At 39.7% G+C, this 15,173-nt stretch overlaps 1 protein-coding gene across 4 annotated transcripts in view; it reads left to right on the top strand.

Moving 5' to 3' along the window:
• Positions 1 to 14,688, top strand: part of ZDBF2 (zinc finger DBF-type containing 2) — a 38,017-nt gene extending 23,329 nt beyond the window's left edge. For all 4 annotated transcript variants that reach the window (XM_006029555.3, XM_025211052.1, XM_014522681.2 and 1 more), the window contains one exon: positions 7,791 to 14,688. In XM_006029555.3, coding sequence (XP_006029617.1) covers positions 7,791 to 10,632 — 2,842 coding nt within the window. In that variant the 3' untranslated portion in view covers positions 10,633 to 14,688. The remainder of the gene's footprint in view (positions 1 to 7,790) is intronic.
• The last annotated feature ends 485 nt before the right edge of the window (positions 14,689 to 15,173 follow it).

The raw sequence follows: 15,173 nt of genomic DNA, 5'->3' as shown, positions 1-15,173 counted from the left end.
CCCCGCTGGCTTAATTTGTGGACGGATTAGCTGGCCTGAGCCTTGCCAGCTGGAACAACTCACATAGTTGTTCAAACGACTGGACCGTCTGCGTCGCGGCTACAAGCGGCGTAAGTAAAGTTTTTGCAACCACTAAGCTTTGTCTGCCTCTCCATTCACCAGCCCGCCCAGCGAACGAGTAATTTCTAAATCACCTTGAGTCGGCTCCGGTCGTCCGAGACAGATTTAAATCAGTGATTTAAAATAAGAGGTTTCTCTTGGTGATTAAATCATGATTTAAATCAATCCACCCTGTTTTCAGTTACTTATATTTGTGTGAACTGAATCTTTTTTCTAAACAAAGAAATAATTGGATGAAGAACATCTAACTTCTGAAGTCTAGCCTTATGAATATGGCAAAATAGGCTATATACTGTATTAAGGGCTTGATCTTGTGTGGATTCAGGGTCTATAGAACTAGGTGCAAAACACTGGCAAGGTAAATGCAGACTTGAGGACCCAGTTTTTGACCAGTGTACTTTGTTAGGATACCCATTGAACCTTGCTAGGACAAAAATCACATACAAAAAATGTTTCTATTGGTATGAAATTGTATAAAATTCTTGCCAGTAGAAAAATAGCCTGGGAGCTGGAGTATACATACATTCCAGCCCCATGGCTGGACAGCTTCACAGGCAAGCTCTCCACTAGAGGGCTGTTGCCTCTGCCACCCTAGCCCTTTATTGATTTGTAAACAGGAGGGTAAATATACTCACATAATAATACAAACCAAAAATCAAGTTATGAATTCACCTAATTGGCTGTGCAGGCCAAATCAAAACCAAAGCTAAAATTCTTATTTCATCTCAGACTGCAAGTGAAAACAAAACCAAAACTAAAACTGTGATTAATTTTTTTCCCCTTTCAGTTCAGCAAACACACAGAGCAGTGTCTCATTTCTTTTCTTGAGCTGGGGAAGTTGAAAGTGTTTCCATAAGATCTGTTAGTTTTTTAGTGCTTTTGCTTTGAAGTAGTCATCATAATGCCCAATCAGAAAAAAAGTCTGTAGCATCATTATAGTGAAGTTCAAGCCACTGAAGGAAGGAAGAAAGTTGGTAGATGTAAATATTGCGGGCAGTATGCTAACAATGCAAGAAGAATGAAGAAATATTTAAAAACATGTAGAAACTGTCCTGAAAGAGTACAAGCCATATATAGAAAGCTAATACAACAAAGTGGTGGAACAACATCATCTGAGAAAAGTCTACTTCAGGAATCCTATGTAAGTTAAAAAAAAATAAAAATGTTAAGCAATGCACAGCATAGACTAGCACCTATATTATTTTAAAACATTATAATTTTAAAAGTTGTTAATGCAACCCTGGGCTATTATTTATTTAAAATATTTGTATCCTGCTTTTCTGCTTCCAGTAAGCACCCGGAGTGGCTTAGGCTTAACAATATATATTTTTTAAAATTACATAATAGATAAATAGTTAACAATTTCAACCAAGCAGAGCGAGCTTAGTACTCTGGCCAATGGCAGAGGCTAGACTATATTTCCCTTTGGCTCTGCAGTCCCAGGGCAACTGAGCAGCAAGCTGAGCAACAAAGCATTCTTTCTGGCAGAGAGGGGGGAAGCAAGCTCCCTGATGCTTCTTCTGATGGACGAGGCCAGACTAGAATAGGCTAAAATAAAAATCTTTTCCCCCTTTTGTTGCAGGAACTTGGTAGCTCAAGTGAAATAGCAGATTTGCAAAAAAATGGCAAATGTTGAGCTACCAGGTTTGGGGGAAGAAACAGCAGGATCCTCGCTTTCAAGATCACTGTCACCAGATAGATCCACCATGACTAGCTGTTCAAGACAGTCAAGCTTTTAATCAAGCTTTGTGGACAAAACGTCGAAAGAAGATCAAGAAAAAGCAGATGAGATATTAGCTCGAGCTATATTTGCAAGTGGCGCACCTTTTTCCATAACTGAAAATCAGTACTGGAATGAACATTACAAACTCATTCATCAATCATATAAGTTACCATCACGTTATCGCTTATCACATTCTCTCTTAGATAGAGAGTATGACAGGGTTCAAACAGTGGTTATTCAAAGAATTGGTCAAGCAGAATCACTGACTGATGTCAGATGGATGGACTGATATACAAGGAAATCATTTATTGAACATTATGTTAGCAACACCTGAACCAATATTCCTGAAAGCAATTGCTAACAAATCTTCTCATTATACAGGTGAATACATAGCCAAATGATTCTGTGAAGAAATTGAAAGTGCAGGTCTCTTCCAGGGTACAAGCCCTTGTAACTGATAATGCAAGTAACACGAACGCTGCATGGCTGATACTAAAGGCAAACTATCTGCATTTAATACTATTTGGCTGTCTTGCTCATGGGTTGAATCTTCTGGCAAAGGACATAGCGAGTGTGAATACAATGAAGACAATATTGGCAAACTGCAAAGCAATTGTGAAGGTATTCAACAATCATCATGTTGCTAATCAGACTTTGAAGAAATTACAGAAAGAAGCAGGGGAAGGAAAGTGCACTTTTATTGTGTGGAGAAACTAGATGGGGCTCGGCTGCAAAGTGTTTACATAGTTTGCTGCACACAAAGAACTGTTTGCAGTGTGCTTCAATAGATGACGCAGTATCCCAGATTATTCCCGTGAACATTTGGGAGCAGATTTTCGACAACGATGTGTTCTGGGTTCGAGTTCAAGGAGTATCCAATTTGCCACTATCAATTTCAGTGGCTATCAAGAAACTTGACGGAGATACGCCAAGCCTTTCAAATATTCCAGAGAGAGTCAGTAGTATCCCAGATTATTCCCGTGAACATTTGGGAGCAGATTTTCGACAACGATGTGTTCTGGGTTCGAGTTCAAGGAGTATCCAATTTGCCACTATCAATTTCAGTGGCTATCAAGAAACTTGACGGAGATACGCCAAGCCTTTCAAATATTCCAGAGAGAGTCAGTCAACTGAATGAAAATCTAATTGAACTTTTGCCTTCTTCACCTCTATCCAAAAAAGAAGTAGTAGTAAAACAAATGTTTACTAAGAGATCTGAGTTTTGCTCTCATCCAGTTCATCTGGCAGCAAACCTTTTGGATCCTCAACACAGAGGACAACACTTATCAGAAGATGAATTATCTACTGCTTTCAGTACAATTATGGAAGTAGCTCAGAATGTCCCCAACATCAGTGAAATAGCTGTGATGACAGACATTGCCAAGTACTGTTTAAAAGAAAAACTTTGGAGCAAAAACATCATTTGGTGGGCAGCAGAAACTGTCTCCTCTCACATGGTGGAAGGGATATTGTTGTCCAGGATTGCTCTAAGGATCCTAAGCATTCCACCAACAGCAGCCTCTTGTGAACGGAACTGGAGGGCTTTCAGGTCAATCAAGACAAAAAGGAAGAATAGACTAACAAATGAATGCACCACTTAGCTTGTTTCTATTTCTCAAAATCTCTTGCTTCTGGAGAATCAGAAGCACAATTAGTGAAGAAGATGCAGTATGATGATAAGTTGCCCTTGCCCATAGACTCATTGGTAAAACCATCCTTCAGCAAAAGAGAATGTGGTTTAAGTAGTTCTGAATCAGATTTGCCTCAATCTGATTTTGAAATGGAACTAAGAAGTAGTGCAAGTGATTCTACAGTTAGTGACAGTGAAACTGGAGGTGCTGCGATGACCTCAATGGAAAAGAGTTAAACTCTGTTGAAGTAGATGAGTGGACAACCATGGCATATCATGCACAGTTCTTTGGGTGTGCTAAAATTAGTGTGTAAACAGTTTTCAGTGCCTTCGTGTGGGTTTTTTTTTTCCTTAAATTTAAGCAAACAATGTAAGAGAAGTACATGCTGTTGTGTATTGTCTTTACATTGTTACAAGTATTCCAATAAAAAAAATTTCCACATAAAGCTTTGAATTTGTGTGAATATAATATTTTCCACATTAAGTGTGCTGCATTTAATTTTTTTTCCTAATTAAATATTTCAGTTCAAATACTTGTGGCTATTGGGACATAAAATTAACATGGGCATACTTTTTTAGTTTTGTTTACTAAGTATAATTCAAATAAACATGCTAAATCAGGTCACGCTCTATTTAGGGCATTGGAAAATTTTCCCATTCAAAATTTTATGGAAAACCCACATCTCTGCAGAAAACACTTTGTATACCATTTGGATATTTTCTTATCTCTCTGTCTGAAAAATTATTGTATTTACTCAAATATAAGATGAAGTACCTCCCCCCCCAGTCATCATGCAGGAAAAAAGTCTCTAGTCTTATATTTGCATATAAGCGGATGGGGGAGCAAGCAGCTGCTGCAGTTCTGACTTTGGCCCTGAGCCTGTGTTGAGGCCAGAATTAGACCCACAGCAGCTTCCTGCTAGTGATGTACCTAGACTCCTGGCAGCCCCGGGCAAACTTTTAGTATTGCCCCCCCTTTGCCAGAGATAATGATGATAATAATAATTGGACAACGGGGAAAAAATTACCATTTGCAGGCCCCCTTTCTGTCTGGGCCCCCGGTGGCCACCTGGTTCGCCCATGCCTGTGTCCGGTCCTGCTTCCTGCACTTCCCTCTACTTCCGCTCTGCATCTTCTGCCCCTCCATCCTCCTCTTCCCTCCCCTTCAGTGTCAGGCACAACTCGGCTCCAGCCCAGGCTGGGGTCTCTCCCTGGCAGGGAGCATATGGAAACTCTTTCCTTTGCCTGGCCATCACCATCCCCAACACTGCTGCATGGCCAGGCAAGGGCTGAACTTCCACGTTTTGTTCTCTGGAACTGAGTAGCCAGAGCAGCATATGACAGTAAGATGCAGGAGTGTGAAGAGGCAGGGAAAGCGGGGAACAGGGGAGAAGAGGCAGAGACTGGTGGAGTGGGAGAAGGGGCAGGACTGGTGGAGAGCTGGGAGTGGAGGGGTGTAAATGTTCGGGAGGGCTGCAGGGGGAAGAAAGCAAGGGGCCACCTGACCCTCCCCACCCCCAGCCACTACTTTCTCCACTGTAGTAATGTGGGGGTGGGGGGTGGCATTCAAGACAGCCCTCCAGTATTTAGGTTTTGTACCTGGAAAATTACAACAAATTTATACATTTTTCATATATAGAATCTAATATTGTGGGGGTCATCTTATTTTTGGGATCATCTTATATTTGAGTAAATATGGTACATTTATTTATTGCTTATGCAATCTCTCCAAGTGCTTATACAAATACAGGACAGCCGCATGGATCATATATTCATTAGAGGTGCGCTGATACATCGGTCTGATATCAGATCAGTACCGATATAAAGAAAATTGCCTGTATCGGATATCGGCCCAATGTGGCTGACAATTTGGCCGATAAATGCTTGTGTGTGCGTGCAGCCTCAGCACAGTACTCAGGCAGTGAGGAGCAGAGTCCGGCAGCGTGGAGAGCTGCGTGCAGCCGGTAAGTCCGTTGTGGTGGAAGGGGAGCAGGGAGAGAAGGGGCGTGGTGGGGAGGGCAATCAACGCCCCTTGGCGAGGGAGGGAGCAGGGTCAGGCTCTGCCCAGCTGGGCCAGGGTGTGGGATGGAGCCACAGCTTGTTGTGCAGGGGGGGGTGTCTCCTGCCACCATGCACCCCGGGAAGCCGTGGTGGGGGTGTGTGTACCCCTCCTGGACTGGGCAGGCTGAAGCTGTAGGCTGGGGCCGGGGCTGGGCTTAGGGCGGGGGCTGCAGACACCCCAGATTTCTCTGTAGCCCTGCCCCCAGCACCAATGCTGCTGCCCACCCAGTGCAGCCCTGGCTCTTCTCAGTGCGTGGGTGGTGCCAGGGCTGTGCTGGGCAGGCAATAGCATCAGCACTGGGAGCGGGGCTACAGCGAAATTTGGGGTGACTGTAACCCCCTCCATAGCCCCCGCCTTGAGCCCAGCCCCTACCGAGAAGAGCCTAGTGCGGACCCGGCTCCAGCCCACAGCTGCATCCTGCCCTGCACAGATCTGTGCCGCCCCATGTGCCCTCCAGGGTGCAAGCAGTGACATGAGCCGCGGCTCTGTCCCATGCCCTGCCCCACTCCAGCTGGCCAGTGGCTGCCCCTGCCCCCTCCCTCACTGGAGGGAGCTTTGAACTGCCCCCCTACACCACTTCCCCCCCCCTCCCCTTCCACCGCAATGGACTTACCAGCTGGATGCAACTATATCAGAATTCGGATCGGTATTGGCTGATATGCCTCCTTGAAAGTCCACTATCAGTATTGGGCCCCAAAATCTCAATCGGTGCACCCCTAATATTCATATTTTGTATGCTTGCTCATATAAGCCTATATTGCTGTGGTGTCTATTTGTTATATACAGTCAAAAGCTTCCTTTGCACAAATGCTTGTTACAATGACTACAGATTACTCTAGCTGCAATGGTACATCATGCTTTTCTGCACGAAGGTCCTGGAAATTGAATCCAGTAGAGGTAATTCGGGGAAGAAGGGTGTATGCTACTTTCCATTTTTGCTGTTCCCACAATAAAATTGTGTAAAGGTCTATCCCCTACTGTTCTGGTAGCTCAGATACTGTTTTTCACTGTGATAGAGATTTTTGGCACCAGACGTGTTCTGGGAATAGTGCTGCAGTCTCTTGTATGCAGCAGAATCTCCAAGTTTCTCTCCCCTGTTCTGATCTAGTCCCAAATCTAAGTTTTTGCTCTATTTGTCTTGTAATGCTGACGCAGCTGAGAGAGGGAAAGGGACACTGTACTTGCGTTCACAGATGACAAACTAATACTTGAAGAATGTTAAGTTTTCTTATCAGAATTATAAACCTTTAATTTGTGATAGCCTGTAAGGAAAACTGTGGGAGTTTAGAATGGAATGTGAGGCTGTATTTCCAATCTAACTTCTGTTAGTTTTGGTCATAACCTCGGGTGTTTATACATTTGCTCCAGGAGTGTGGGGGAGGGGCACTTTAATTAGAGTGGCTCCAAGAACCATTGTAATTAACGCTCCTGGAGCATCGCGTGTTCCAGCATCCCCGTGTTGAAAAATGGTGGCAGGGGCACTTTAACTAAAGCTTGTTTTTCAGCACAGGGATGCTGATGCACGTAATGCTGGAATCTGCTGGAGTGAGGTAATTACCATGCCCCCCCCCGATACAAATGGTCCATTCATTTACTCTCTGTTCATTGCCATAGCATGGTCAAAGGTCCTTCTGGGTTCCCAATCTGGATGACCATTACCTTTTTACAGCTGGGTTGGGTAGTCCTTTGTCACAAATCCAGAGTGAGTTCCAGCTCGCATCTCAGACACCATAGCAAGATACCTTAACCACTGTGCCCTAATTCACTCCATATATATATTAACATTACTGTAATTGTTGTGTATGAATTTCATAGAGGTTTTGTAATTATAATACTTTTTAATAAAAAAAAAAAGGGGGGCGGCCAACATTTCAAAATCTGTTATTTCCTTTATAGGCCACTATTTTGAGTAAATAAGATTGTTCCTCCAATAATACTAGACCTTGTTAAAAATATAAATATATACCCAAATTATAGATTGTGCTTTTCTTAGCTGATCAGTAATACCAGTTCCTGTAGCTGTCTTACTCCATGTTGAGTAGCTCAAATTGTTTTCTTTCTTTGGGTTCTTTATGGAACATTCCTTTTCTTTTTCTTTTTATGCCTGGTTTTGTACAGTATATAGCTAGCGGTTTGGGTTCATTCTTAGCTATAATGTGCCAAAGTTAATTTTGTTTATGGGATTCTTAATACCTTCATCGGGAAAAACCTTAAGTATATTTTACAGTATTTATACAGTTGTTGTTTTTTTCCAGACCAACATATGATGACATGCCACCTCCTGTCACTCCATTGGCACCCAGAGATGTTTGCCTGCTTCCAGAAGGGGTGGAGGAAAAGATGGTTAGAAACAGAGAGGAGATGTCTAGCAAAGGTGGTGAATCCATTGCTGAGAAATGTTCCCCTACTCATTGTCAAATACTTGAGGGGGTGAAGGAGATTCCTGTGCTACTGGCATTCACCCAAAAACCAGAGGGGGGGAAGAACTGTATGTTAGGAATATCCCAGCAACCTGTAGACGTTTGTAACAGTGAGAAAAGACATAACCTGACAAATGGGGCTCAGATTACAAACAGTAGCCACGAAGGCCAGTGTACAACTGTGAGCCCACTACCTCACCATTTGCCTGTTAGCTCTTTATCTCACAGTCCTCCTGTTACACTTACATTTGCAAAAAATATTAGGTATTCAGCAACATTAAATTTGATTCCAAGTAGCATATGTGATCAAACAAAGAAGGATGTATGCAGTAAGGTTGGATTATTGAATAGACATCCTAGACCTGTTCTGGCATCAGTCCACTCAAAAACGCCTTCAGTTTCGCATCAAAGTCCTACCTATAGCCAAGGCAACTCTTTATGTATTACCTCAGGTCAATCTTTTTTTAAACAAGATGGTTTACAATCTCAGGATGAAACTTTGTCTGACTTCCATCTCAGGGATATGGTGGAGACCAGCAGGTCGCTAAATTCTGGAATATCATTGCAATTAGAAAAATGCAAAGACATCCAGTTTAGCAGAGGGTATGAAACATCAGTAGATGAAATAATTGAAGAAGTTATTCTGAAGTACTGCCATGGGTCTCTTCCGAGAGAGTTGCCTTGCAAAGGTGAAGAGAGCAATTCCTTTTTAAATATTTCATCACTTCTAAGCCACAGTCAGCCAGAGGGCTCTGAAATGAGTTTTGACTGTGATGCACCTGTTCAGTCAGGAACAAAACTTCCCAAAGCAGCTATAAAAGACATTGAATTTCTAAAAGAGGTCCAAATAAATCTGGAAGATAAGAACTATGGAACCCAGCTTAGCTGTGTTTTAAAAGATGATTCCGTGGAGCAAGTAGAAGCAGCAAAACACGATATAATAACTTGTAATGAGGAAACAGTTCTTCCTGATCTGCCTTATGTGCCTCCTTCTTTTGTTGGAAAGACATGGTCCCAGATAATGTATGAGGATGATAGAAAAATTGAAGCACTTGTGCGTGATTTCAAAGAAGGTCGCTTCCGCTGTTACTTTGACAGTGAGTCCTCAACCAACTGTCCAGGGAAGAGGATGAAGAAGAAAAAGCAGAAAGATGAAAGGAAGAGTGACGTTGTAGGTAACAAAACAGAAGCAGAGTCTGTTAAAGCACTGCCAGAATTTAATGATGCTTTAAGCACTGGCTCGACTCCTGATAATCCTTCCTTAGCATTGGGAATGCTATGCAACACACAAATACCTAAAATGCCTCGGAGAAGAACCTGGCGCCTTGCTTCAAGGTGCCAAGTGGTCAAAGTCAGCCATGCGACTCAAACCAGTTTAGTGAACTATCCAATAGTAAAAAGAAAATTTGTTAGAAAGGAATATGATCCACCAAGTCGGAAAACAAATGTTGTTTGGCCAGAGAATGAAAGAACTCCAAACATGAAAACCAGACTATGTGCCCTCAAACTTCCCGAATCCTATAGCAAAATCATGAGCCCTCTGCAGCCTAAGACAGTGGTTTATGTACTTTCTTGTCCAGAAATTAAACAGTTTAAAGGCAAACCTATACATATCCCTAAAATGAGAAAACATAACTCCACAGATGGTAAGGACTCTGTCAGGTACAAATACAAACAGTGTTCTCTTAAATATTATGATCCATTGACCAACCGAATTTTAAAAATGCCACCTAAGAGCACAGCTAGAGAAGGGGCTAAAAAGCCACCCCATGTTAGACAGCTATTCAGAAGTCTCAGCCTTGATGCAAACCTGAAGAAGCTAGCTGATACACAGAAAGAATGTACACCATCTAACTCCTTCAACTGTCCAGAATTTTGTACTTCATCTTCAGTATCTTTTTTGCCTGATCCAGTAAAAGGGGGTGATATGAACTCAAATCAGAGGACAGATGGGTCTTCTGTTTCCACTGAAAGATCTGATTATGTAGTGTCTGGTCACTCTGAGAAGTCCTATAAACACACTATCATTTCTCCTCTGAGCTCCTGCCAGTCTCAGATGGAAGGAGATATTAGATTAACTCCATTTAGTAGCAGGGTTGCCAAAACACCTCTGATGGCAGTCAGGAGCAAGCAGTTGGAGAAGGAGAATCCAAAGCCTATGTGGAAGAGAAAAGAAGGCTTTCGTAAAGAACCCGGTTTTTCCAAGAAGCCTGCCGGACCCATGCCTGTCAGGCATGTACTTGGGAGGAAAGGAGGTAGAGTAACCCTAGCCAAACAAACCACCAGAACTAAAAAACAACAAAAAGAGGGGATAAGAAAGAAGCTCTCATCTTGTGCCCAAAGATCTTCTGTCTTTTCCATCCATCAGCACCAGTTGAGGAAAACAGCAGTCGGAAAGCACCTCAAAAAGGAAAATTCTGATGCTAAAAAGCTGCAGGTGACAAGAAAACCGAAGAGGACATTTCTGAACTCTACAGTAATTTCAGGGATTCCTGAAAAAAGGCAAAAAGTCACAGCAGGGTCTTTCCCAAAGAAGCCAGACATAGGTTCTTCCAGAATAAAAAGGTGGGAAATAAATGGAGATAAAGGTCGACCAAGCACTGTGAACCGACCCTCCAGAAGAACTGCTAGTTTACCTTTATTGGGAAGCTGTCTTGTTTTACCAGGAAAGAATTAACCAGCAAAACATCCCTTATGTAAACAACACAGGAGACCTGACTGAGGAAAAAACTGAGTGCACAGAAGTCGGCTATATCCAGTAGACATGCTAGAGCAGCAGATAGAATTATTCCAAGGTTAAATAATAAGCTACTGCAACTGCAGACTGTTTTGTTGGAATACTGGCACACCACATATTGCACTGTTCTACTCTGTAAAGCTACAGAAATTGTATGTTTGTTTGATTTAAGCACTTAGGGCCCTATTTACAAGACTTCAGTGTATCTTTTACCAACTTATACAGCATAGAAACTGACCTTGAATTGTATCATATTGTATTCTATCATACTAATACTAGTGCGTTATGGTGTGCTAGAATACAGTAAGAGTATGTATAGAATCAATACAATTTATTGTGCCTACTCATCTTTCTACATAATTGTAAAGTGCAAAAAACAATAATCAACAATTATGTTAGAAATTAAATGGAATCATACTAATTAATCTGAAGCGATGCATGCATTTTGTTTATATGTGTATATGTGCACCTGGTTAAAACGATATATTTTCAACTCTAATTCATAGTTGGTGTAAATTAATACAGTATGATACAATACAGATCAGTACACTAGTGTCTTCAACACACGTATAGTTATTGTATGAATTTAAATGACGGGGGGGGGGTTCCCCAAAAACCATGTACAACCTGGCTTTTTTGGGACAATACAGAAGCAATGTTGGCTTCTACTTTAGCAATAATGGACACTGCTGGTAAGGAAATAAGTCTTTCCATTGTCCAGCTCAAGGAATGTTGATGGGTGAAACAGTTCAAAAGCCAAAAGATTATATATGGTATTAAATCTGAAAAATTTACCCTGATGATTAATTTCATAACTCACCTTTGAATAAGTTTAAAAAAATCATATGAATGTGAATGAATAAGCTGGGGGTTATTTTAGACATTTTAGCATTAATTGTGAGTTCCTTTATTTTTCATGGCTTTAAATCTGACCTGCTGTTATTTAAATTTAAATACATTTATAATTGAGCTTTTTCTTCTTTTGTAGAACTCAATCAAATATTTAAAAAACAAAAACAACAAATCTATTTAAGACTATGGGAGTTTAGGCAGCTAAGGTCTGTCCTGTAAATAGTTAACTAAGTTTTTAAAAATCATTTTCCTTACACATTCACGGTAGGTCATTGACAGAGTCTAACACCTCTGGATAGCTATAGCTCATAAAGAACCATAAATTTCCTACTAGAACAAAAATTATAACAACCTGTTTTAACAAGGCTTGTTTTGATGACAAGCCTCAAACCTGCAAACACCTTTACACTTTGAATTCACACTGCTTGCCTATTAAACTGCTATGCCAATTTAAGCATATACTTAAGTATCCCCAAGATGAGGGCCTTAATTTTGAAGATCTGCAACTCTGATTGTACAGAACTAATATTTAAAGATGTGTTTGAATATTACACATGTGATAGATACATTTTAAAATCCATATGAAAATCAAGCAAAGGAATCATAGCAACTATGAAAAGAAAAGACCAATCTGGTTTCACTAGTCATTCCCCTGCCAGTGCAGAATATAACTGTGTCCTCAAAAAGAAAAAAGTTTAACTGGTTTATATGCATTTTTTCCAAAGTGCCCAGATTGCTAGCCTAAATAAGTACTTAAAGAACTTCCAAATGTAGTTTTAAAAATGCCATTCTGAGTTTTTTATTAACTGTTAAAGGCAACATCCTATACCAGAGATTTTTTTTAAAAAAATGGTATTGTTGAGATCTTCCTTTTTATTGCCTGGGCATTAATTCCCATGCTAAAGAGGAATGCATGTACTTAAACCAACCAGGGATTCAGCTCCTTTATACCTCATGGTACAACACTTTTTTCTTTTTAAACTTCAGAAAAAAAAGAAATACAAGTTGTTTTCTAGGAAAACAGCTATGAAGGGTAACTTATAACAACATTATAAATCACTGGAAAACAAGGGGTTTTATAAATATGAACTCCTCTAACCCCATTAACTTCTTGTGCCTCTCTAATTTTATATTTTGCCTAGTAATGATTTTTTCAAGTGAAGTTTTAAAGGAAAAAGTTTTTATAGCAAGACTTATGTTAAAAGTTTTAAAGAAAGGGGTTTTTTAAAAGTTAAAATTATGTTTTAAAGCAAAGTTAACTTAAGTTAGCACTACAGATAAATCTCAAGCTAACATATTTTTATGGTGTAAAAAGGTCTTTCTTACCTAACCTGTTCTGACTCAGTTTCCACAGTTGGGCAAATGAAGGGCACGTACAGTTCTGTGTGGAATAAACCTTGATGCATGTTCTATTTGGGAACATTTACACATGTTTTTTACAGTCGGTAAATACTGCTCTCTAGTCTCATCTGTTGTAATCTTGTGCTTCTCCCATGTATGCACCTTTTTCTTGGAATCTTGAGTAATATACATACGATGATGACTTTATAATGTCAAAACTTTTGCATTTTTTTTTGCATGGAAACTCATGTATGTAAATAGGGCCTTCTGTCAGGGAGATGGAAAAGAATAAAATGTTGAGTATATTTAAGAGTTTAAATAATTATATATTTTGTTTTAAAATCAGTATAGATTTAACACTATTTTTAAAGAGAACTTGGAGTATGAATTGTAGACAACTTTTGCTGTTGACAGTGTCAAAACAACATTTACTGTATGTTAAAACTCCATTATATGCCACACTCCAGACTGTTAATGACCTTTCTGTGCATGTTCAGTTGATATGAAAAATGGAAGAGTGACAAGAGATTTAATGGTTTGGCTAATGTCAAAGGAAGATGCATACAGGGAACCAACTGTCTATGTATATGGTATGGAGAATAATTTGTTTCCAAAGGGAGGGGGTGGGATTGAGATTTTCCAGGTGATTTAGGAGAATTAGACGCATCTCACATTAAATGAAGAGGTCAGATTCTACTACCATCTTTTGTATTATTCAGATCTTTTCTCGTGAGTAATCTCACTGAAAAAAACCATGAGTAAGGATGACAGCATTACATACAAGGGGGAAAAGTATTTACTATTTATATTACTGTAGCACCTAAGACCTTCTAGTAAGGTCATGGGTCTCATTATTATTGGGATAGGTATTAAAACACAAGATAAAAATAAATGGTTCCTGTCCAAAATTGCTAACAAGTTAATTTAAACTTAGCTATTTCACCCTCCATTTTCTTTTTCTTCTTTTCTTCTCTAGTTCTTTTTGACCAATTTGTATATGATTTTTTTCTCATAATCACATCAGCACATTCCTTTTCAAGGCTTCTATTCAACAGAGCATATACTCATATTTATAATAGTTGATGGCAGTACTCAAATTTATATATTTAAGTACCTTGCTAAATTGGTGTCCTGTTTGGTATTGCTCCTGTTTCATGTTTTTACATTATTTTTAAATTTTCCCATTTGATGGGTTGTGATTCTACCCTGGCTCTTTCATTAGTTAGCATTGTATTATTAAATATCCACTTTGTTTTCCATGTTGATTGTTGGCTTTGTGCAGTGCTACAGGTAGATAAGTTTTTCATTCAGTTAACACTGTTCTTAAAACTCTTATTTTTCGGATTCATGTTTGCCCCATTTTTTGTTGAGGCATAATTGTGGTAACTCCTTTTTGCATCTTCTGCCATGATAAACTAAATTACAGGATGTGATAATCTTTTGTTTGAAAACAAATCACATGACTCCTCAGCATGGGACCATCTACAATAAGAATTAGTCCTGAAGTAGAAGGAAGTTGTAAGTTGAATGATTCTAGATAATGTTGGAATAAATTGGGAATGTAGAGTACCTAATTTTGTATTGCAAGTGAAAAGTATTTTGCATTAAGGGTTGATTTGATCTAAAATTCTGTAATTTAGAACATCTTTTTCTAGGAATATTCTAATGGCATAGGTCTGAACATGCTCAGAAGCAAGGGTTTTGCTCCTTGTTTGTAAAATATTACAAGTGTGAATTAATTCATTCCTCCAGTCACAAAAAAAAAAAATCACGGATCTTGTTTTAATAAAAGACTGAATTTTGCATTTTGGTAGTTTCTGTATTCCTGAAATGTGATTTAATGCATCATCAGCTGGGACCATTTATTCTGAAGAGCTCAGCATTTATGCTTTTCACAGAATAGATTACATAGAAGGCAGCTTGTCTCAAACAGCCTTCCTGTCCTATTCATAATTGGTGTGGACATTCACAGTCACAATAGGTGAAATCCTAGCTCCATTGAAGTTCATGAGAGTATTCTCATTGGCCCAGATGGAAGCAGGATTTTGCCTTGTGCCCTATGGCAACTGCAGCTTACACTGAAAGACACCTTTTGGTAAAGATTCTAAAAGTAAAGTATTTGAAGTAATTTGTGTTCTCTAATTACATCTTAGCATCAGAAAATCAGGAGTATCAGCACAAGAGAACAATCCAGCTCTGTAGCCATGAGCTAATTCATTATCATTACTATATTCATTGTTTAAGATTGAATCCTGTCTGATTGAGGAGACATTCTAATGCAAACAGAT

This window comes from Alligator sinensis, unplaced genomic scaffold (genome assembly GCF_000455745.1).
Source record: "Alligator sinensis unplaced genomic scaffold, ASM45574v1 scaffold372_1, whole genome shotgun sequence".
Lineage (NCBI taxonomy): Eukaryota > Metazoa > Chordata > Crocodylia > Alligatoridae > Alligator > Alligator sinensis.
Note: the sequence above shows the minus strand (reverse complement) of the source record. Positions and strands in the feature narration are given on the sequence as shown.